Here is a 25818-nt window from a genome sequence, read left to right as displayed (position 1 = left end):
CATGGCTAAAGGTAACAGATTAATAACTACCACAAAGGATCAATTTCTAAACTGTGCTTGATGCTATTGTGTTGCTGATTGTATTAATTGGGCTAAAGGAATGTTATTGATTTAATGAGCTGCCCTTTCTGATATTATGAAAATGAGAGTGTCTATGAGTCATTAGAGACTCAAAACCTAAAGAGCAGCTATATCAGGAAGATCGAAGTACTAACTCAGGAATTAAACCACGGACAGTCCAACAACAAAAATAAATATGATAAAATACTTAAGCAAGGGACAAAGACAGACTTCCAGTTCACCAATGGCAAATTCTAGGAAAAATGAGGTGAAAAAGTCTCACAAACAACCACAAGGACACCCTGAACCGATAGCACAGGAAGTAACAAAACAGATCAATCAAACTCTAGAAAAATTCAAAACAAAAATAATTTCCCAGATAATTACAGAGATGGTGAGCACAATGAAACACATGATTAGAGACTCTAGAACAGAAACTGACAAAAAAATAGATAAGCTCAGGACCATGATAGAAGCAATGAATGCATAGCATAAGAAAGAAATGGAAACCATGAATGCCCAACATAGGAAAGAAATAGAATCCATGAAACTGATTCAAACATACACCCAGGAGAATAAAAACTCTACCAAAAGCATTCAGAACAGGATGAATGAATGTAAAGATACAATTTCAGATATAGAACATATGATTGTAGTCAGTGATGATGAATAGAGAGGTCTCTTACAATCAGTAAGGGATCATGAGAAATCAATCCAACAACTCCTAGATGATGCAAAGAAGAATAACATACTGATAGGAATCTAGGAAGTAGCACAAGAAAATACAAATGACTTTAAAAAGCTGTTCACAGAATTAATGACAGAAAACTTCCCAAACAGAGGGGAAGAAATTGACATGCAGATAAGTGAAGCATATAGGACTCCAACTAGCCACGAGCAAAAAGAAAAAAAAATCTACACCTACACATATAGTAGTCAAGATCCCAGAAACCCAACAGAAGAACAAAATACCACAAGCAGTTAGAGAAAAGAAACAAATCACATGAAAAGGAAAGTCCATCAGAATCACAGCAGACTTTTCAACACAAACCCTCAGGTGAAGGACAGCCTGGAGTGAGGTATTTCAAGTCCTAAGAAAACAACCTCCAACCTAGACTGATATATCCTGTAAAACTCTTTCAAAATGGATGGGAAATAAGATACTTCCATGACAAAGAACACCTGAGAAACTTCATGAATACCAAACAAGCACTACAAACAATTCTAATCAATATCCTAGGAAAAGACTATAAAGGTCACAACACCATGAGGCTCAACAGAGCAAATCAATTAGGAAAGGCAAGAAACTAAAGGAAGAGGGAGAAAAATTAAAAGACCCAACAATAGGACAATAACATGACAATGATAAGTTGATACATATCAGTTATATATATATCAATGTCAATGGCCTAAATTCACCAATTGATAGAAATAAACTGGCAAAATGGATTAAGAAGCAAAATCCAAAAATATGTTGTTTAGAAAAAACATACCTAGTTCACAAAGAAACTCACAGACTGAACATGAAAGGATGGAAAACAGTTCTCCATGTGACAGGAACCCAGAAAAAAGCAAGGGTAGCTATCTAATTCTCAAAGTAAATTTCAAACTCAAACTCATTAGGAGAGACAAAGAAGGCCACTACATCCTTGCAAAGGGAACAATCCAAAAGGAAGAGATGACAATCATAAGTATTAAGGCCCCCGACCATATAAAACAAATATTAAGTAACATGAAAAACCAAATAAGCACTAATACAACTGAAGTGGGGGACCTAAATATCACACTATCACAAATAGAAAAATCATCTAGACAAAAAAATCAACAACAAAATAATAGAAATTAACCAAGCTTTTGAATAAATGGATTTAATAGATGTCTACAGAGTATTCCACCCCACAAAATCAGTCTATACATTATTTTCGGCTGCACATGGGTCATTCTCCAAAACAGACCACAAAGTAGCGCATACAACAGGTTTAAAACAAAGGAATCAAAGTTACATCATGTATATTATCAGATCATAGTACAATTGAGCAGTCAATCAACAGCATAAGAAACCATAAGAACTTCACAAACACATGGAAATTGAACAACACTCTCCTGAACAATCAATGGGTCACAGAGGATATTAAAGATATTAGTCAGTCTTTACAAGTAAATGATAATGTCAGTACAACATACAGGAATATATAGGACATGATTAAAGCTGTTCTATGAGGGAAATCCATAGCAGTGAATGCCTAAACTAGGAAAACAGAGCAAGCCCAAACAAACAACCTAATGAAGATTCTTAGTCTAAAAAAAAAAAAAAAAAAGTAAGAAAAACCCAAAGCTCATACAAGGGAGGAAATTATGAAGATTAGAGCACAAATCAATGCAACAGAAAATAAGAAAATGATACAAAAATCAATTAATCAAAGAGTTGGTTTTGAAAGAATAAATAAAATTGATAAACCCTTAGCAACCCTTGTCAAAAAAGGAAAGAAAAGGCTCAAATCCTTGCAGCTAGCAATGAAAAAGTTGAAGTCACTACAGATCCAGCAGAAATCCAGAGGATCATCAATACCTACTTTGAGAACCTGTACTCTAATAAAATGGAAAACACAGCAGAAATAGACAGATTTTTAGATACTTATGAATGACTAAATTTGAACAAAGAAGAAAAAAACTCTAATAACCACAATTACAAAGAGTGAAACTGAAAATATAATTAAACTTTTACCAACAAACAAAACCCCAGATCCTTATGGATTTACTGCTGAATTCTACAAGACATTTAGAGAAGAACTACTACTACTACTCTTTAAACTTTTCATTGAAATTGAAAGGGAAGCAATACTTCCAAATTCATTCATGGAAACAAATGTTACTTTGATTCCCGAGCCAGGGAAAGACCCCACCAAAAAAGAGAACTACAGGTCAATCTCCTTAAAGAACATAGATGCAAAATCCTCAATAAGATACTAGCAAACAGAATACAGAGGGTCATCAAGAAAATCACACATGCTGACCAAGTCAGATTTATTCGAGGGATGCAAGGATGGTTCAACATACATAAATCAATAAATGTAATACAATATATTAACAGAGTCAAGGACAAAAACCATATGAACTTCTTGATAGATGCAGAAAAAGAGTTTGACATAATTTAACACCCATTCATGATAAAAACCCTGCAAAAAATTGGAATAGATGATTTACATTACAAGTTAATAAAGGCTATCTATGCAAAAACAACAGCCAACATCATGTTAAATGTTCCAAAATTGAAAACCTTCACGTTTAAATCAGGAACAAGACAAAGATGTCCACTATCACCACTCCTTTTCAATATAGTTCTTGAAATATTAGCCACAGCAATTATACAAGAGAAAGAAATTAAAGCAATAAAGATAGGAAAGGAAGAAGTTAAACTGTCATTATTTGCTGATGATATGATACTCTACATAGAAGACCCAAAAAACTCCACCAAAAGACTTCTAGCCTTAGTTGACACATTCAGCAGAGTAGCTGGATACAAGGTCAACACTCAAAAATCAGCAGCCTTCTTGTACACAAATAGACTCACTGAGAGAGAAATTATGGAAACAATTCCTTTCACAATAGCATACAAAAAAATGAAGTATCTAGGAATCAACTAGTGAAAAAAGCAAAAGACCTCTACACTGAAAACTACAGCACTCTGAAAAAAGAGATCAAAGAGGATATAAGAAAATGGAAAGATATCCCTTGCTTCTGGGTAGGAAGAATCAACATAGTGAAAATGGCCATACTACCAAAATGGCTATACATATTCAATATAATCCCGATAGAAATTCCAACAGTGTATTTCAGGGAACTAGAGAAAATAATCCAAAAATTAATTCAGAACCAGAAGACACCTAAAATAGCAAAAGCAATTTTAGGCAACAGAGACATGATAGGGGATATCAAATCCCCAACCTGAAACTATACTACAAAGCCAATGTTAAAAAGTAAGCATGGTAATGGCAAAGAGACAAACATGAGCATCAGTGGAATAGATTGGCAGATACAGAAACAACTCCAGATATATTTTGCTACCTCATCTTTGACAAAGGAGCCAACCATCCTCAGTGGAGGAAATACAGCCTCTTTAATAAATTATGTTAAAAAAATTGGATTTCAACCTGCCAAATATTAAAACTAGACCCTTATCTTTCTCCTTGCACTAAACTAAAATACAAGTGGGTTAAAGATCTAAAAATTAAAAAAGAAACACTAAACTTGCTGGAAGATAAGTTAGGCAGAACTCTTGAAGACACTGGTATCGGGAAAGACTTTATGACATAATCCTCAGGAGCACACGAACTAGCAGAAATAATCAACAACTGGGCTTTTATTTTATTAAAAAGCTTCTGCACTGCAAAAGAAACCACCAACAGAGCTAAGAGACAACCTACAATGTTGGAAAAAATTTTACCAGCTGTTCCTCAGACTAAGAACTACTATCTAGAATATATAAGGCACTCAAAAAAGGACCCCCCAAATATAAAGACCCAATTCAAATATGGGCACCTGAAATGAACAGACATTTCTCAGACAAACAAGTAAAAACAGCAAATAAATATATGAAAAAATGTTCCACATCACTGCTCATTTGAGAGATGCAGATGAAAATAACACTGAGATTCCAACTCACCCCAGAATGAATGGCTGCTATCAAGAAATCGACCAATAACAAATGCTGGAGGGGTTGTGGGGAGAGAGGAACCCTTCTCCATCATTGGTGGGTGTGCAGACTGGTGCAACCACTGTGGAAATCAATATGGAGATACCTCAAATATGCACTAAGGTTCCATTTGACCCAGCTATCCCTCTGCTGGGTATATTTCCAAAAAAAAATTAAAGGAATCATACCACAGTGATATATGCTCACCCATGTTTATAGTGGCACAGCTTCAAAAAGCTAAAATTTAGAAACAGCCCATATGCCCATCAACGGGAGACTGGATAAAGAAGATGTGGTTTTTCTATAAAATGGAGTGCTACTCAGCCAGAAAGAAGGAGAAACTAGAGTCATCCATAGGAAAATGGATGCATATTGAGGCCATACTCTTAAGTGAAATAAATAAGACACATGTGTAAATACTGAATAGTTTCTCTGGTGTGAAAAACTAAAAGTGTAAAGATGATCCAAATTGTATACCTGACAATGAAATAGGAAGAAAAGAGCTAAAGGTGTAGAGGAAGTGGGAAGGGTAGGGGAAAGGAAATAAAGGAAAGAAAAAACATGAGAAAAGGAAAAAATTGAAACAAAGTTTTTGCAAATAGGGGAGGGTGGAGGGGGGAATGCAGGGCAGGGGTGTGGGGAAAAAATGAGAACCAAGATCTGTCATGTAAAGGTACAAGATCCTAATGATAAATGTAACTGTACTGTATATTTAAAAAGTACCAATAAACTCAATGAAAAAAATAAATATCATTATTCTTGCATCTTCATAGTAGTACCTGATGAGTTTTTCTTTCTAGGAGTGAATGCTATCATCTAATCCATAAGCAAGAGCACAGCATTCTTTCCCCTGGCCTCTTGAAAGATGGAAAATCATAGATATATTACTGCCTTCTATAGTCAGTCTTGGTTCATTACCTAAAACTGTAAGGAATTTTCTCCGAGACTTACAACAAAGGGAGTGAAAGGACTTCTTACCATGGCCCGTGTATACCCTGAACTTGTTGGGGTTGTGTATTTCAATAAGTTTATTAGTCAATTAGTTAAAAACATCAGGAATCATGCTCTTCCTGAGACCGGTGGAGAATTTACTGTGTGAGAAACACAGACTTGGATACCAACACACAGAGAGATCTATGGAGTACAAAGGAGAGATAATGCCATTTCTCGAGCAGTAGGTCTCTAGCCACAGTGCAGGAGGGCCTCTGCCCTGCCCCCGAGTCCTTTGCAAACTACTCTACATCAAACTCCATGCCTTTGTACAACTACTGCTCCTCATGGGTCTCAGGGTCTATGGGTTTCATTAGTGGCAGGGATGAAGATTTTCTCTTGGTTATCTATGTATCAATTAACAAATTCATCCAAGTAATGCGATAACCACAGCCTTTTGAAGGAAGCCACCACTTACACAAGAATGAAAGTTTGTCACCACATCTTAAAAGCAGCAAATGTGCAAAAGTAGCAAGTGCTTTTAACATCATATGCTGCTTCTTTTCTTCACAACAACTTTTAGAAATTCTGTTGTAGTCTCTGTTATTGTTGCTATTTCTCTGAGCAAAAATCAGCTCATCTAGGCCTTCAGTGCCACACTCTTGAATATCTCTGAGGTAAACTAGATATTGATAAAAGCTTTCTAATTTTTTTCTCTGAATAGCTTTCACAGAATGCATCTAGCTACCTACTAGACCTTTCTTATCAGTTGAACCTCTCCCATACATCTTACCATTCAATTTCACCAAGATGAAGGGCTTTTACAGCCATCCTCAAGGGCTGCAGGCAGCACATCTGTGACCATAAACACATATCACTTATTTCTGTAGATCAGAGCCCAGCTTGCTGAGTTTATAGGTAGAAAGTGGTAGCTCTGGGTGATCCGGGAGTTTGTGTTTTCCAATATCTACCAATTCCACAGAGCCACCTAACTGCTTGGTGTCCTCCATTCTTCTGACATCTTGGAGAAACACTGTAGATGGCCACCCATTTTGCAAGTTTCTTAATATAGCAATTCTGAATTTCAGAAATATATGTAAATAAGAAATGAAGATGGGCATTAAGGGAAATATAGATCTTAATGATTCCATAGAGTCCCCAGCCATACTCCACAATGTAAGCATACCCCTAGAGCTCTTCCTCTTCTTTTTTTAAAAATAAAAACATATACAAAGAGGTATGAGATGACATCTATTTCAAAGATTTAGTTTTCTAGTTGGAAAACTAAAACCAGAGATGAAAGTAAGCTTGTTCGGAGAAACAGAGCTTACTTAATGGTGAAGCCATCCTGCTCTGCTTCTGTGGAGGAAGCAGATAAAATACATTGAAGCTCTCTGGAGATTATTTTACCAAGAAAAGCAACTGTTTCTTATTTAAAGCTTTGGGCTTGAAAAGGAGAAATATTAGCTATAACAGTCACATTTATATTTAAAGACCATATTTTAAATTTATTGTATGATTTTGCAGATGAATACTACCATTTCAAGAAAAGCCCATAAAGAAATAGGTCAATATTTTTAATTGTGACATTTAAGAAATTACCAAAGCAGTAAGTTCATAAAGGCTGAATGTAATTGGAAGTAAATCAACTCCTTTCTGCCTATAGGAAAGATCGTGTTCTAATGAATGTAAATATTTAATACATTTGAACTTGCATCTCTTAAATACTCCCATATGAATCCACATCAGGGAACTATAATATAATTATTATAAGGAAAAACAAATTACAGCCCATTCAAATACAGTGCTCATCTTAAGGGCTTTTTAAAAGGCAATGCTATTAAATATGTTTATGCTTTCAAAAGACAATCAAATTTAATTTGATCAATGAAGCATAAAAATACAAGAGCAACAATAAGAAAACTGAAAAATATTATTGTAATGAGAAGAGTGTACTCGAATAATATTGTATAGATACATCCACAGCTAAGAGTCATAAAGAAAAGTATTGTTGGCTTTATAGCAGTGATTGCAAAGCTTTTAGAAACCAAGTGCTAAACTGCAACCCAAAACCCATTTATTTATTTTAATGGGAAAGTGATTTATTTAGTTCATGGCTTCAAAACTTTCAGTCCATGGTGGACTAGAACCAGGCAAAAACATTATGGTGAAAGAATAATGAAGAGGAAAGCTACTCAATTTAGGTTATCTGGAAAGCAGAAAACAGAGAAAGAGCCAGAGAGGAAAGGGATAAAACTCAGATGCAATTCCCATGGTCATGCCCCCATGACTTACTTTCTCCAAGTCAGCCCTACTATCTAATAGCCTATTCAGCTATGAATTCATCAATGGATTAACACATCAATGAGTTTAGTGCCCTCTCAAACTAATCACCTCTCCAGCAATCTATTAATCCAATCAAACTGGCAATCAAGGTTAACTGGCTGGCACAAGTGCCATGGAAGAAAGTATCACAATTAGTGAATGCACAATAGTGCAATTAAATCTGAATACTGAGGTTTTAGTTTAGGAAAATACTTCATATATTAACATTTTTTGTCTTAAAAGAAAAACAATAACATGAATGCCATAAGTGTTCATCACCACAGGCTTACTTGTGACATGCCTGATAGTGAAGAAAAGAAAAGCCAGGCCCGTACCCTGAGGCATTCCAGTATTCCAGTATTTAGAATTTCAAGATGTGGTACCAGAAAGAGGAAGGAGGAAAAAGAGTTATATCAGAAGCCAAGAGAGGCAAAAAAATGAGGATGGCCAAGGGAGGACAGATGGTGTCAACTCCAGGTAAACTGTTGAGAGTAAAGATGTAGAGAAAAAAATGTCCACATATGACCAATGATTGAACACAATGACTCAGACCAAAACAGATTCCGTGGTAGTGAGTTTGAGAACCAGAGTGGGATGGCTGAGAAAGTGACCACTTATAAGTAACAAATTTACTTTTCAAAATTATGAGAAATAAGTTTGTGATGGAGGAATGATATGGCAAAGTGGATTCAGATGGTGGTTTTGCAGGAATAGGTGTCACCTACAAAACTCTTCCAACTTTGTCGTATGGAAATGCATAGGAAACAAGGACTGAAATTTAGAACTATGGTTCTCTGCTGATGTTTGGGCAGTGGGAATAGGGAAGGAAGGAAATATAGACTCAGAAGTACGGAGAGAAGCTTTCGCTGCATTAGCAATGTTTTATTTCTTTAGTAAAGGGGTCTGTATACTCACATTCTTGTTGTTCCTCATGTTGTTTAATATGAATTACATTGCACAACAAAAAAGAAACTAAGTGACTCTGGAGTAAGGAAATTGAGTAAGTGTGCATAATTCGTTCTTTAAAAAAGTTTATCTAAAAGTGGCAGAAAATGATGCATTGGAGAGTGATTGTGATTCGGTAAGGTCTTCTGTTGTCACATATAATATGTTTGCATGCTCTTTGAGTTGTTCTAGTACCAAGAAAGAAACTGAAAATTTGGAATTAAGATGCTCATGGAGTCCTCCAAAAGGTGGCACAGGAAAGATCCAAGGGCTGCAGTGGAGAGACCAGCCTTCTGGAGAACTGGCTCTTTATTATATTTAATTGATCATTAATTGAAGAAACATAAGAACAGGTGCACATTGCTGGGAATTCTTTCTCTCTTTTCCCATCTGCCTATTTCCCACTTTATCAGGAAGTCCATTATCAGCTCTTAAAGAGTAAGACAACTGCTTCGTGCTACAAGGCTCCATAATTTACCGTAAGTTCTGCTTTTTTTCCTATATTGCCTATATGTCACTTCAGAGGGACGGTCTTTTGGGAACTTTTATTACCATGCACTTAGCAAAAGTCAGCATGGCTTTATCAGCCTTTTGCCCTGCCCATTTATTATCATTTCAAAAGTCATGTCCTGTTTAGAAGCCTGCTCACTCAGTTTCAATTTTAGACAGGGTTGGAGCCAATGAAGGGTGCTGGTTTGCATCAAGTAACTGATATGTATCATAATTAGACATGCATCAGTGAATCAGCTTCATCGTGGAAATTATATCCTGTTCCTGCTCAAGATGTTTATGTCAAATGCATTGTTTGAATTTCAGACTTAGCCATTAGAGAGGAAATGCTTGAAAACCAAGTTTCTTCATCTTCATGAAGTAATGCAGCATATTTTCTCTCATTTCTCTCTTCTGATTAGAATCAGATCTATGGGTTAAGATATTTTATTAAAAAAACTAGGTGAGTTACAGTTAAAATGGAAGGAAAATAATGATCCACCTGCATTGTTATCTTATTTTTTAATTAAAAATGTCCTATTGTCATAGGCTGTACAAGTGATCTGTTAGATTGCATATGTTTTCCAGTTGTAGCAAGAATAACGGCTTTGATAATAACATTAACAGCAATGGCTACTAGGGTTTTTGAGACTGTCATGAGTGTCATGTGCTCTGCCTCAGCTAAACACTTTGTATGTATCCCATCATCTGCTCTTCACAATGGCTCCCTAGACTGTATTTATGAAAACGCTGGAGCAGAAATGCTAACGGGTGCAAGTCACACAGGATAGGCACCATGAGAAATGTAGACCTGAATCCTGAAACTGAGTATACCAGATCAACTCCCCCGCTTCCAATCACTCCTGTGCATGTGCCCTCAGTTGCATAGGTCTGCACAAGATGTTTGGGTTCTAAAGTATACATGCATGAACGTTTCCCTGGGTCCTCACTAGTCTCTAGTCTCTGACCGCCACGAAAATCTTCATCTCTCTTTCTCTCCCTCTCCCTCTCCCTACCTCCTTCCCCCCACTCCTGTGTATCTTTGTAGATCTAATTCTTTCCTGTGAAAGGCTAAGACAGTTTTACATTGACAAATTTTGATCTAAAAAAAGTTATTATTTTATAGTTCCCAAAGCTGTAAATAGATTTCTGAATTTTATTCCTAAAGACATATAATTTATCACTTGTTACAAGTCATCTTAAGAGTAAGAATTGTTCAGTATTTATATTTGTTCCTTTTGGGGGACCGGGGATCAAACTCGGGACCTTGTGCTTGTGAGGCAGGCGGTGGAACCACTAAGCTAAATCCACAGGCCTGTTTCATTTTTTCTAAGCATATTAACAGAACATTTTGGTTTTTCTTTTACAACTATGATCAGCTCAATTAATAAACTGTCAGTGTTGATTCATTGATTGAGAAGTGTACTATAAAAATTGAAAAAGAAAAGTTAATTTACATTTTTTGGTTTCTTTAAAAGAAAGAAAAACTAGGTGTGGGGTATATGGAAATTTTCTGTATCCTGTAAATTTTCTATAAATCTAAAATCATCATAAAATTTTAAAAAATTTACTATAAAATATGGAACAAGATTAGGTAATGTCATGTTGGTAGAAGTTTTCAAATCATGACCTAAATACAAAAAATGATCACAGAGTTGTAATTTCATTGTCAGTTTTGTAAATGAAACATAAACCAAAACTTCTAGTTTATCTCCCAAAGTGACTGGATGACCTTGTAATTAAATGAATGAAAGTCCCTGAGGTTCGACATTTTTGCCACATCAGTCACAGAGATGTCAGTTATTGTAATAAATATACACTGAAATCTTGTTCTAATTTCCATTTCCCCTGCCATATATGTTGCTAACAATATACCATATGTTTATTTCCCATTTTACTTGCCATGTTTGATAAGGTGTGTGACTGGATGACCTTGTAATTAAATGAATGAAAGTCCCTGAGGTTCGACATTTTTGCCACATCAGTCACAGAGATGTCAGTTATTGTAATAAATATACACTGAAATCTTGTTAAAATTTCCATTTCCCCTGCCATATATGTTGCTAACAATATACCATATGTTTATTTCCCATTTTACTTGCCATGTTTGATAAGGTGTCCATTCAGGTCAGGCATCCAGTTTTTTAAAAAATCGGGTTGTTCATTTTTTTTTTTTTTGCTGAACTTTAAGAGTGTTTTGTGTATTACTGGACAAATACTTTTCATCAGATATGAAATTTACAAATATTTTATCCCAGTCTATGCTTTGCCTCAAATTTCTAGGCATTTTCTCTCACAGAGAAAAAGTTTTAACTTTAATATTAAGTTCAATACTATATCAATTTTCTACTTTGTATATCATACTTTTGTTTGTTTCATTTTCAAATTGTACTTCTATGGACTGAAGACATTAGCTTAACTTTTTTACTCATGTGTCTGTCTCATCTCAGAATGTAATATTCCTAGAGGTAGAGAAAGTGTTTTCTTTATTCTATATTCTCAGAAACCAACATAGTGCCTGTATATAGCAAATTCTCCTGCAAATTTGCTGAATCAGTCCTTTAATACACATGCCAGTCTTTCAGCATCAGTATTATATTATGGATATGGATTTTCAAATATGGATAATGGTTTTCAAATCATTAACAAAACGATTTTGAGAAAATGCATACTATGTCTTACAAATGGAGTGGCATTCAATAAATAAGGAGCAGTTGCTGTCATTATTCTTGCTGAGAAATAAAAGCATTTTCAGAGGCCAAGAGCTATAGAATGAGGGGTCAGGTAAAAGAATAATCTGTTATCTTGTGGTCTCTTGTGTCAAGGGCTCTGTGTTAATGAGAAATACTCCTGGGCCCTCAAGTGATACAAACTCTGGCATACAAATGTGCTTAACAAAATGTGCAACTGTTAAAACTATTGCCAGGTGTTAAAATCTGTATTAGGATGAATCTTAAGGTTTATGTCATCTGAAGATTCATCATATTTTCTTTATATTTTCACAGCAAAACTTCTTATCTTGTCATTATTACAGTTTTCTCTAGGTATTTTACTATTTTGTATTTTTTTTACATTTCTGATAATATTCCTGAAAATTGTTTATTTCTTAACAGCAACCTTTATTTCCTTCTTTCTCTCTCTCCTTTCTTTCTTTTTACTTCCTCCCTCCTTTCTGTCCTTCCTTCTTTGTTTCTTTTTTCTTTTCCTTTGGTTTTGAGCTTGAAACCAAAACCTTACATATGCTGAGTATGCACACTACTCCTGAGCTACAAGCCCAGTCCTGAAAGCATCCTTTCCAATGGAAAAAAGACCGTACTAAAAATGACATTTATAAAGACTACAGTGGGAACTTAATTCCCAAACTGAATTTGTTCTACGATTTTGGAAAAGATGGCCACATTGGTGTATTGTGTTAAAAAGACAGTGTGCAAATTGTCTTCAAATGAAAGCGCTCATGCACCGAGATACTACTGTTTTACACTTAGGCTATTGATCAGTATCAAATTTTAGAAGCAAAAAATGTACTTGGGGTATTGTTTAGAAGTCAAGATTTCCAAGACCACTCTATATATGCCAAATCTTAGATTTTTGTTAGACTCATTTAAGTTTATGTTTAAGATTTTTGGACACCTCCTGTCTTCATCCCAAGGATTCTGTGTCAAGTGGTCTGTGAGCTTCACGCTGAGAAACACCTATAAAAGACAGCTTCTGTAAGGGAAGGTTTTTCTAGGAGGGACAATGAACAGTAGTTCAGACTCACAGCAGGCCTTCACAAGATCCAAGCTCATCTGCCCTTCTAGGCCAAGTAAGAGACACCATCATTGCAACGTCAAGGTTTGCCCTTGACTCATTCATTGTCACTTTATTATATTAAATTCGGTGCTTCAGATTTATGTCTTCTGCATACAAGGATTCAAACAATTGTGAATTGTTGAAAAAAATTCCATCTGTAATGAACATGCAAAATTTATCCTTCTCATATTCCCTAAAAATAGTATAATTAATATTTACATAGCATTTCCACCGCATTAGGTCTTATAAGTAATCTACAAATGATTTAATGTATATAGAAGAATATGTGTAGGTTATATGCAAACACTACAATATTTCATACAAAGATCTTGAACATCTATGGATTTTGTTATAAACAGAATCATAGAATCAATCACTTACAGCTATCCAGGGATGATTATATTTGAATAGTATAACTAAAAATTAATGGACCTACATGCAATAAAGTCAATGCTCAAAGATGTGAGAGCCATGGAGAGGAAGTACTCTTCTCCCTTTACCTAGGATTTGCTTTCAGGGGATACCTGCCAGCCCAAACCTGAAGGAAGTGAAATCTCATCTCATTACCCACCAGAGCCCTGCTAGAACACAGTAGTGTGCCATTCATCCAGGGCAGTCTGGCACATAGCACAGAAGCGTTAGCACAGAGTAAAGGAAGCCCATCTTCTCTTGAAGATGCCATCAATGCCAGGGTAAGAAGAACTGAGGCACAAAAGGACACTTGAGAGAAAGGACACACAGAGGCAGAGCAACGTCCTGCAATACCTCCAGCTCTCCTTAGAGATGCTGACCCCCCGGGAGGGATGCAGGAGAGGAAAATTTCTTCCACCCTCCATTTGGAGGTTGCTCCCCATGTTTGTTGTGCAGCTGGAGGCCAGACACAACTGTGTGACAATGAGAACTTGCTGTTCAGGTCAAGAGCTCCGTTCTGGGGAGTTCATATGATTGACATTAATGGAGCTTCTTTCACCCATGCTGTTCCACCAAAGTGGGTAGGTGAGGAAGAAAAGAGTAACCAGGTTATCAGGAGGCCAAAGTTCACTTCTCACAGATGGGAAGGACATCATTCCCTCTCTCTATTACTCAGTCCTGCTTTTTCTTACTCAACTCATTAGTCACTATTTATAAATAAATATTGATTATGTAAAAATAAAATAACACAACTACTTCAAAATATCACTGCATCAATTCTCACTATAGGTTAGTCAAACCAGACAAAGAAGCCCCTCATACACAGCGAAGGCTTACTTATCACTTTGATTTAGGAAATGCTCCCATGAAGAAACCACCACATTTATTGACAGCTTTCGTCACACTATGCCAGAAGATCTCTGCTAAAGTTGGATAAGAGCCATGCACATCTCAGTCTACACATTGTACAGACACAGATTGATGACTGGGCTGATCTGATTGGTCTTTTCATAGAGAACGGGCAATTAGAAAATGCAGTACTATCATCTGAAGGAAGAAAATCCACCCAACTGGCCCATGGGTTGAGAGGGTGTGGAAATATGATAATGGGATGTCAAGAAAGAAGCTGTAAGAATACATTGACAGTCATAGGTCAAAGGACCTACAGCAGTGTTACAACATTAAATAGATCTGCTCAGTGAATAAATGTGAAAAAATAGTTCCTTTTATCAGGCGAAGCAGTGTATGGATCCAGTTCAAATCTAAGAAGGTTCCCAATTATACTAAATGAGCATATCATTTCTAGCAGATGCTATTTGTTATACATCAAACAAATTAAAAAAAAACATTCTTAGACAAACCTATCATAAACTGGTCTTTTTTAGCTGCATACAAAGAAGGAATGATAGTTATGCTTAATAAACAAAACCCCTTAAAAATACATGGAAGACTACAGAGATGCCAGGAATACACAAAAACTATAAAATGTCTTCAAGAGTGAACAAATAGCCAATATCCACGGTCCATTAAAATTGCCTCAATTATCATTCAAAATGAGATCATTTCAATCTGCCTTGGCCCTCAGTTTTTCTAGAAAACACTGCTAAGTAGATTTCCCCTGTCTACTGCTTTCTATATCACTCTATGTAACCCGAGATTTCCATTACAACTACAGTTGTGGCTTCCTCCCTTCACTCACACTCAATACTTTGGGAACCATATGGAATCAAATAGACTCTGCTTTTCGTAATGCTTCTCTCCTACTCTGCTATTCCTCTCTTTCCATTCTACGCCAATTTTCTGAAGAATATATTGAGTGCTATGCATCAGGTATTGTGCCAAGCTCCAGAAATGCACATATTAGCACACAGGCTCTCAGGTGAGTATGAGATTATCGACAGGATCAAAGAGAAAATGTGAGGTAAGTAGCACAACCATGACCAAAGAAGCGTTTAGTTATCTGCCCAGCATACAACAGTTACCTCATCATATCTTTTAACGGTCAGCCTGTAGCTTCGTGCAAATGCATTCTTAAATATATTTAATGACACTCTTCTCACTAAACCTAAGGTGTTTCCTTATCATTTATCTTCCACGTTCTCAGAAAACTTTAATATATTTACAGAATTCTGGAGTCTAGACTGATCACTCTCTCTTTACAAAATGCCTCTGATCCCTCAATTTTAGGATTCTTTCCTGTCTTTGCTCTCTATCACATTTTAGGGCATGCTTTCCCAACTTAATTTATTCTATTCTATTTTCTAATCTTAATTTGCCCTTTCTTTCAAAATTTTACCTTCATCCCTCTACTCTTATCTCTTGGCACATACTTATTGGAAACTCTGTCTCTAAAAACTTCATTTATCAATCTCAAACATCCTTAAATTTCTCTATTTCATCAAAGCCCTACAGCATTACCATCTGTGAAGTAGTGTTTCACACACTTCAGCGATAAACATCAAGATGGCCCTCTCTCTCTGGCTGGTGTCACTGATTCAGTTAGTTTTTCATAAAGTTGCTATATTACTCTTTCTGAAATATCACTTAAATAGGCAACAAACAGCTAGTTAGTAGCTTCTTTTTTCTCTCCATCCCTCTGGTCTTTCTTTCCTTCTTTCATGCTGTCTATACTCAGCCCAGTTCCTGAACTTCTGAAATTTCATTCCTTCCCACCATTTTATCATATTTCTAACTGTATCTGAATATAAATCAGATCTTCTCTCTTCAAATCAGGGCTTCTTTATCCATCCTCAAACTGTCAACATTATTATTATATCTTTGCTACCTAGTATCAACTGAAATGCTTACTTTATGATTCCTTACAAATTTTAATGTTTAATTTAAACAAAACTTCCTTCTAGATTTCAGCCACACACCTTTTTTATGTAACTCAGTAAATACTTAACAGTCCTATAAATTGAGGCTGTCTAATATATCATTACATATCCCCAAAATGTCTACAGTATATCAGGCTTGGTGACATTATTTGGCATAGGTCATGTCCATCCACAACATTTTAATATAAAATAGCATATTGTTTCTCCTATGGATGTCTTATCTACTCACCTGTAAGTCAGCAACAAGTTAATAAATCTTGTATAATGACTATCAGCAACTGCCTCATGTGAAATGATTTCCAACTAACAAGGACTGATCAACCATACATGTGGAATTGAAGCCAAAAAGGAGGATCAGTTTATTTCTGTTCAGACTGCACATAGCATCACATGGGTAGCTTTGAACAGTTATACTTAGTTCCCACTAATTTAACTGACAGGATAAGGCTGGAGCATCAAGCCTTTAAAGTTTCTCATGCTGTATCACTAAAGTTTCAGAATCACTAAGATTAGTGCATATTGTAGAGTGCTTCTAGTCCAGGAAGATGTTGGTGGTAAACATAAAAAACATTTTGATATCTTCTGCTCCAAGCTTTCCTTGGCTCAGAGATGCATTGTAGAGACATGATTGGAACACTCCATTTGCATCATTCATTTTCCATTGACTCTGTATAAATCACAGCCCCACAACCACCACTCACAGACTGCTTAAACCACTCACACCTTCCACCAACTCTGAGCCACGTTCAGACGTTCAGTCCTCTTTCCATAAAGAGATGTTGATTCAGCTTTCTATCATCCTGCTTGACAACCCCGACAAAAGTGCATTAACATGAAGGACAGCCATTGCCCAAAGATACAGATTAATTTAATAAACTATGACTAATAAATCTATGGTGACATCTGTGCTTCATTTACATTCTTAAAAACCCTTATGACCTCATTTAGTAAACACTGTACTATAGAAAACATCAGTCAACTATATTTGAAAACTGGAGAAACTGATGATGAAAATGTTTAAGTGATTAAATATCTGCTCTTTATTCAAAGTGAGATTAGAATTTAGCAGCTTACCTGAGCTCTCATTCTCTGGTCATTTCCCTAAAAATCCTTCTTTCTGAATATCACCTGCCATATGCTGGAGCATGATGCTAGGTGCTTTAGGAGTAAAATGCTATGCATAGACATCACTGCTGTTATCCAGAAGAAGCTCAGTGCTAATTTAGGAAGCTAATGTATACAGATTTAATTAGTTTATTTATGATAAACTATCTGTCTCTGTCTGTCTCTGACAGATATACATACAAACACTCACACACAAGCACAGAGAGAGAGAGAATCCCATCTCTACAAAACTCTAGAATACAAAGTCCTAGATTTCAAGTACAATGATTTAGAAATAAATTTCTGCTATATAATTTGAATATAAATGCCACCATAGACTTACTCAAAGACTTTTTGAAGAGAAACTTTACATTATGGGAAATTTTCTATGAGAATATTCTAGGGTAAAAATGTAGCCAACATTTTATACTGAGTACTTTCAAAAAATGTGGCATGCTTTCTAGATTGAGCGAGATACAATATTTTAAAACAATAAATGTCTTAGTTACTTTTCTTGTTTGTGAGACAAAATACCGGACACCCAAAGTTAAAGTAGGAAAGGTTTATTTAGCTCACAGTTTGCAGAGATTTCAGTCCATAATCGGCTGGCTCCAATGGAGGGTAGCACATGGTAGATGGGCAACAGTTCATAGAAGACAGAAGGTAGCAAAGCCTTAACAGTGTCTCCTTTTATTTTATTCAGACTGCTTAGGGAGTGTAGACTCACACCCTTAATCCTAGTGCCCTTGATTCGAGCATTGCATCATGAATCAATTCCAGAGTCACACACTCCAGATCCAGAGATTTCTGAAATAGCCCCACCTATGACTGCATGATGCTTTTGGGGGGGAGTCATTTAAACACAAGCCATAACAATGAAGAAACTAAAAATCACTGTTTCATCATGTTAGATAGAATAATAACACAGTTAAAGTGATAATTTCATGTATAACCTTGCCAGAATAAGTAATTATAGCCATGAATTTCATAAAAATTGAAAAGAACAATAAATAGTTATCAAAAATGTGAAAACGGACATGCACAATATCACACTAAGTCATTTATTCATATATGAATATAAAAATATCCTATGTTTTTAATCATTTGATTAAAGAAATGATAAATAAAGCCAAGAGAGTAGGTAAGCAATGGAATGCTTGTCTACCATGCATGAGGCCCTGGAGTCAACCTGCAATACGAGAAAGAAAAGATGGAAGGAAGGAAGGGAAAGGAAAGGAGGGAGGAGGGACAGAGGGATAGAGAAGAAAGGAGGAGTAAAATAAATTTGAAACCAGGAAATATTAAAAAAAAAACAAAACAGCTTTGGTTTCCAAACTGCATAGCATTTAATAAATAAGACACATTTGGGTGTCGAGCAAGAAACTTTCAAGAGCTTACTGTCTCTAAATGTTGTTTCCATAATTTCTGGATTTCATCTTCTATATTAACAAGTGGATTTCTACGACAGAAGTGTCAGAGAAAGTTTCCCTGAGAAGGTGTTCTCTGAGCTGGAATGTGCATAGTGAGCCACCCTTGCCTGTGTAAAAGGGAACTGCATATGGAAAGGCCCTGGGGCAGAAAATGACTCATCAAACAGATCTTTATAAGTTAAAATCTGTGGGACTTTATAATTGTTGCATTCAAAAGGCAAGGGAAGCAACAGGAACGGTATCAATATTGCTGAATAAATATGCACAGTATTTACGGAGATAAGAAATGCAGAAAGGAGGCCATTCTACGGATTATGCTTCCACTTTGATTTCAGGGTTCTGAAACTCTGAAATAAAGATGCTGCATAGGACAACATTTAAAACTCTGTGTCAAAGGTTACAATAGAGTAAAAAGGAAACTTTCAGGATAGAAAAAATTACAAATTAGTATTTGATTAAGGGTTAATATCCAGAATGTATAAAGAACTCAACAACCAAAAAATAAGCAAGAAAAAAAAAGAAACAAAATAAAAAAAGAACAATAATAAAACACAAAGTGATTAAGAAACAGACAAAGGAATAGAAGTCTGGAATAGATCTTTCTCCAAACAAGATACGAATAGCTAACATGCATATGAAACGATGCTAAACATAACTGTTAAGAGAAATGTAACAAATCCACATGGGATATCATCTCACAAAAATTATGATGATTACTATAAAAATAGGCAAATGAAACAATCGCTATCTAGGATGCAGAAAATGTAGAATCCTTGTGAACTAATGACAGGTATATGAAATGGTGCAACCATTGTGAAAAACAGCATGAAGTTTTCTCCAAAATTTTAAAATGTAATTGCCATATGACACAGCATTACTCCTTTTGGATATATACTCAAGAATTGAAGAAAAGAATCAAAGAGATGAGATATTTTTACAACCATGTTCATAGGAAAATAGCAGAAGCAACCCAAAGGTCCATGGATGGAGGAATAGATAAAATGTGGTACATAAACTTAGTAGAATATCATTTGGCCATGAAAAGGAAAGAAATTATACTATATATTTTTATATTTATGGACTTTAATTGCATTTTACTTAGTGGAATAAGCCAGCCGTAAAACTATAGGACTCAACTTCCACCAGGAGCAAACTCCTAAGAAAAGAAAGTACATTTTGGTCTTCAGGAGATCCTGGAAGATGGCTACACGGAATTATTTAATAGATGGAGACTTTCACCTTTGTAGGGTGAAAAGGTTCTGGAGATTAGTTTTTGAAAGATGTGACTATACAAACACTACTGAACTATAAACTTAAAAACACTGATGATGGTAAATTTTACATATGTTCATTTTACTATAAATAAAAGCTTTTATATTTTAAATAAACAGTATAGATAGCTCGCTAACTAGATAGATGTCAGGAAAGCTGTGGACTGCAAATATACATTTAGGAATCATTCAGAGAATAATTTTCTTACATTGTTTTATGTTCTTGTCCCCTATCAACCTTAAAATGCTGAATTATTTGTGACTTTCTAGGTACAAAGTCTTTTATCTGATTTGACACAGAAATTTCTTTTCACCTACTGAGACAAAACAATTTAAAATTTTTGAAGGAATAGCAGTCATGGATATCTACAGCTGTGCCAACAAAAAAGGATCTCTACATATGCCTCTACTTTTGACCAACATTAAAAACGACAGATGTGGACAGAAAAGGAAATAATAAAACTACTCCTTTCATTAAATATCCATTGATCATGAAAGCAAAAGTCCACCCTTTGCACATCCTTCTTGATCAGCATTATTTGCCCTACCTTGTTTGCGCACATCCTCGACAGCAGCCACCAGCTCTTCTTTGAGATCTTGACTCTCCTTAGCAATCTGTTCGCCCTTTTCCAGGAAGTTCTGTGTGGCTTGCTCCACAGATGCAGCCAGCACATGGGCTTTCTTTGACCTCCCTTTCTTTTTACCCGATGGGCCTTTGTTGCTTGTGTTGACCAGTGTCGTGACCTAAAATACAAAATTAAAACTGTGAAACTACTCAGCACAACTTTCTAAAAATAGCATGCTATCACCTCCAAATTTCAAAATATTCCATTTTATTAAATCATGGGATTTATTTATTGGATCATGAATGTATGCCAGATAGCATCATCACATAGCCTCATCAGTGAAAGTGTAGATTTACACTGATTAGCATTTAAACAAGCAGCTGTTATTTGTTTCACATAGAAAGAAAAGCATAGGAATCATTAGGAAAAATAGACTTGCCCTCAGTTCAAAGTTTCCAATTGACCCAAGGCTGTACTTTTACAGATTTACAAGTACAGTGCTCTTTGGAGTAAATAGCCTCAAGGAATAGAAAAGCAAAGCAAATGTGGAACTGCCTCTAAGCATCAAGTGCAGAGAAGCAATCTGTAGTACTAAGTTAGCTAACACTGAGTAAAAGTGAATGAACAATTGAGAAGAGGGAAGTAATCAATATATACTACTAATGTGCTGTCTTCCTAAGAATTTGGAAAATTGTTGCTACTTTAGATTTCAGCTTATAAAAATTAAATGGTGAATTTGATGTGAGGGGATTAAATGATTCAAGCTTAATGTTTAGTTAACCAGCTAAAGTTTCCAGAATCAAAATTAGATTGACATTTATTATCACTCCTTCTCTAAGCATCATAATTTGAATATATATCTTAACTGCCAAAAGTATTTTAGCACTAACTATATCTGGAACTAATTTGCTAACAAACCATTTAATATCCTTCAAACAACTTATTATCTGTTACAGATTTCAGAACCGTTTTCTTTTTCTACTACTGACAAGTTTGAAAGATGCTCCATATTCTGTTCAGCAAAAAGGGCTAGTGATGTATATTGCTGTATTTTTTAAAAATATAGTTTCATGAGAATGTGGATTCTGTGGTTAATTTTCATTGACATTTATCCTGTTTAGCACACTAAATCTTTTCTTGGAGGTTATCAAGAAAGCCAGTCCACAGAAGAATTCTAAAGGCTTTAGCTTCTAATGTTTACTCCAAATCCCAGAGCAACAAATCCATTAGTCAAAGTGACAACTAACGTCCATCTAGTTAACAGAGGAAGAGATAATACCAAAAGGAAAGAGAAGTATCGAGTGAATGTGCACTGATATGATGAACAGACCTGGCACCAGTAGAGGAAGAGATAAATACAGTGTTGGATGGTATCATAGTCAGCTCTTGCAATTGGTAAATAATTAGCGATAGTGAAATAAAAATTTTCTCACATTCAGGCATGAATACTACATCAGAAAAGAAAGCTAAACTCATTCCAAATAAAAATGTCAGTAGTGGTGGTTTAGCTGTTGCAGTGAGGAACATATTCCAGTCTTTTCAGCTCATTCACAATGAGCCAAACTTTAGAGAAAAGGAAACTTGTTACCCAGCTTGCTTTTCTGAGGTGCAGAGGAGTTCCCCTTAATGAGGATTAGTCTAACACATTCCTATGATACTCTTCTGGGAACCTGCACTCCCCAGAGCAGCCCACACTAGCAGATATAAACATAAACTTCCATGTTAACATAACTCTCAACTTAGATTATGCTCTTTCTAATAAAAACACTCCCTACTTCCAGTTATCTTTGATTTATTTTCAGTGAGAGTTTCTGTGATTTTTTGTTTGTTTGTTTAGATCTCTCAAATTAGAAAAAAAAAAAAAAGAGTGGTAAAGGAGCTGTTAATTTAAGGCATTTTTTTTTTTTTTTTTTTTTTTTTGTACCAGGGATCGAACTCGGGACCCCACACTTATGAGCCAGGTGGCAGCACCACTGAGCCAAATCCCGGCCCAATTTCAGATATTCTTTTTTGTTGTTGGTGGTGGTTTTTTAAAATTTTTTTCTTCTTAATTGAGTTCATTGTTACATTCTAAGTATACACTACAGTTGCATTCATCACTGGGATCTTGTAGCTTTACACAGGACTTGGTTCTCATGTTTTTACCTTGTCCCTACCCTTCCTTCATCTCTCCTTTCCTCCCCATTTACAAACACTTTATTTCCATTTTTTCATTTTCTCACATTTCTTTTCCCTTATTCCCCTTCCCCTATCCTTCCCACTTTCCCTACACCTTTAGCCCTTTTCTTCCTATTTCACATGATTAATTATCCCATTAGGGTCTTGAGTACTATTATAGTTCTTCACACCAGAGAAACTATTTCAGATATTCTGACAGAACTTGAAGAACGACACTGTAAAAAGAGATAACTGACAACATAAAGGGTTTATTTTCTGTAAAGGCAAATAAAATGTCAACTTTTCTTTTATCTCATAGTCCATTACCACAGTAAACATAACTTAGCTCATAATAACAAGTCAGTATAAAGTATCACCTATGTGGAAAAGATAAGCAATAAATATGGAACATTGAAGGGAAGTACCTAAGAAAATGTGATTACTTCTAAAAGAAGCAAAGCAATTCAATCCTCTTTCAGTGAAAGCTCTCATTTACTAATTGGCAGAAGAGTACAGAGGGAGAAAAGAGAAGAAATGAAAGAAAAAGATGAGGCTCTATACAGGCTCACATCTTCATCTGAGAACAAAGAAATACTGTAACTGTTGACACTTCTTCACTGCTAGTCAATACAAATACAATACAATACAAAGAACAGATATAAGTTAAGATAAAAAGAAGAAACATTTGTGGGTCTTATGTGGTGGCACATACCATACCTCTAATCTCAACATTCGGAAGGCAAGAGGATCACTCCAAGTTTGAGGCCAGCCTGGGCTACATAGTGGGTTTAAGACCAGCCTGAACTATATAGTAAGCCTCTGTCACAAAATAAATAACTAAATAAATAGATATTACTTTAGCTCATTATTTATAACAACAAGATTTTTAGGAAAATACAAATGGATTAAAAGACAATTAGAACTACTATAGAAGTGAAAGATAAGAGGGATAAATACTAGATTAAAAAATAAAAATCTACTCAAGGAGCAGTACCAATGAGAAATACAGTTTAAACTATAGCATTTACAATAACCACAAGTTGATACTATCAGCAATAACCACAACACAACATGAAAAATGGTATGCAGAGAAAACACAAACTTTATTGAAGAGAATAAAAGATGACCTGAACAATGGAGGTAGCATATGACTATATTTTGGGATGGGAACACTGAAGATTGTGGAGATGTAATCTTTGCCCACTTTGTTCAATAATGAACATTCCAGGGATTTACAAAGTAAATTAAGGAAGCCAAGATAATTTCCTTTCAGTCAGTTCCATTCTGTTTCTTCTGAGAAATGAGGCACCCGGTAAATTAAAAAAAGGTTGATTTGGGGTGTGCATATGCATGACTCCTGATGTTCCATTTCTAGTAAGTATATAAAATGCTTGAATAGAAATAAATGTTAAAAGTAGTTTAGGTCTGGCAGCAAGTGATATAGTCAGAGCTGTATTTTTAGGGTGAAATAGTTTGTGGAAATTCTTAGTCTATCCTTTACAATACAATTTCTCTGACTCAGTCTCATTCTCTTACTAGCCATGCAACCTCACTTATTCAATAAAAAGTATACACAATTATTATGTCACGTAAAAATTAAAAGAAACCATTAAAAAAGAATATGTGATGATAGATCGCTGTACTTTTTCATTTTCTTCAAAATGAAGCAGCCATTTTCACCTTCTTGCCATGTGCTTTCTGTTTTTCTGAGCTGTTCCTGTACTTCCACCTAACATTGTGAAAGTCAAGGTGCATCTCCTTTACTCCTTATGTGGTATTTCACAGATGAAGAAATTCAGCTTAGAGAAGCACTAAAGCTAAGAAAAAAATTCACTTGGCTCTAAGGAGACAAGAGGCTAGGTTATTCTTGTGTACTGTACTGTAGAACTGTACAATTCAGTTGTCTCCTGTCTGTTTCCCTTCTAAAAGAATAAGCAGCTGCGAACAAGGTAAAGTAATTTTAAAGTGTACTTATTTTCCACGTTTGTCTCACTACACTTGTTATTTATATACTATTCTTTGTCTTTTTATTCAGTGGGATCACCTAAATATCTTATGTTTGGATATGTTTGTTAATATCAGTGATATAATTAACATGTTTGTTAGTATCACCACCTACTTCAAACTACCCTGCTGCAGTGCCTCATGACACCTGAGGCTAAAGATAAACACATGTATTGCTGCTTTTTGTATCAGGGGAGAGTAGAAGAAGAACCAAAGAATTTCAAAAATTCTATAACTAAATAATATAACTTAGGTTCTTTTTTTTTCATTAGGTTTATTGGTATGTTTTAGGTATATAGTATAGATACATTCATCATTGGGATCTTGAAATTTTACATGATGTATCTTGGTGCTTATTTTTTCCCCATTTCCCTGCCTTCCCTTCACCCCCTCCACACATCCCTATTTACAAAGACTTTGTTTCCATTTTTTCCTTTTCTCATACTCTTTCTTTTCCTTTCTTTCTTTTCCCCTACCCTTCCCACTCCCCTACTCCTTTAGCTCTTTTCTTCCTATTTCACCTTATCAATTATACAATTTGAGCCTTATTTAAACTTTTAGTTTTTCACACCAGCAAAACTATTCGTGTGTCCTATTTATATCTCTGAAGAGTGTGGGCTCAATGTGATCCATTTAGCAATAAATGCTTCTAGCTTCTCATTCTTTATGGCAGCACAGTACTCCATTTTATAGAAAACCCACATGTTATTTATCCAGTCTCTAATTGATGGGCATTTGGGCTATTTCCAAGTTTTAGCTCTTACAAACTGTGCTGCTAAAAATATGTGTGTGTGTGTGTGTGTG

The 25818-nt window shown here is 35.5% G+C and overlaps 1 protein-coding gene across 3 annotated transcripts in view; it reads right to left on the bottom strand.

The window, feature by feature from the left end:
* The window catches only part of Ctnna2 (catenin alpha 2), a 1075894-nt gene that overhangs the window by 852524 nt on the left and 197552 nt on the right, over positions 1 to 25818 (bottom strand). For all 3 annotated transcript variants that reach the window (XM_033765089.1, XM_033765087.1, XM_033765091.1), the window contains one exon: positions 20836 to 21031. In XM_033765089.1, the coding sequence (XP_033620980.1) occupies positions 20836 to 21031 (196 nt within the window). The remainder of the gene's footprint in view (positions 1 to 20835; positions 21032 to 25818) is intronic.

Source organism: Fukomys damarensis, unplaced genomic scaffold (assembly GCF_012274545.1).
Source record: "Fukomys damarensis isolate Sample0158 unplaced genomic scaffold, DMR_v1.0_HiC HiC_scaffold_2, whole genome shotgun sequence".
NCBI lineage: Eukaryota > Metazoa > Chordata > Mammalia > Rodentia > Bathyergidae > Fukomys > Fukomys damarensis.
The sequence above is the reverse complement of the archived record's forward strand: the minus strand, read 5'-3'. Positions and strand labels throughout refer to the sequence as shown.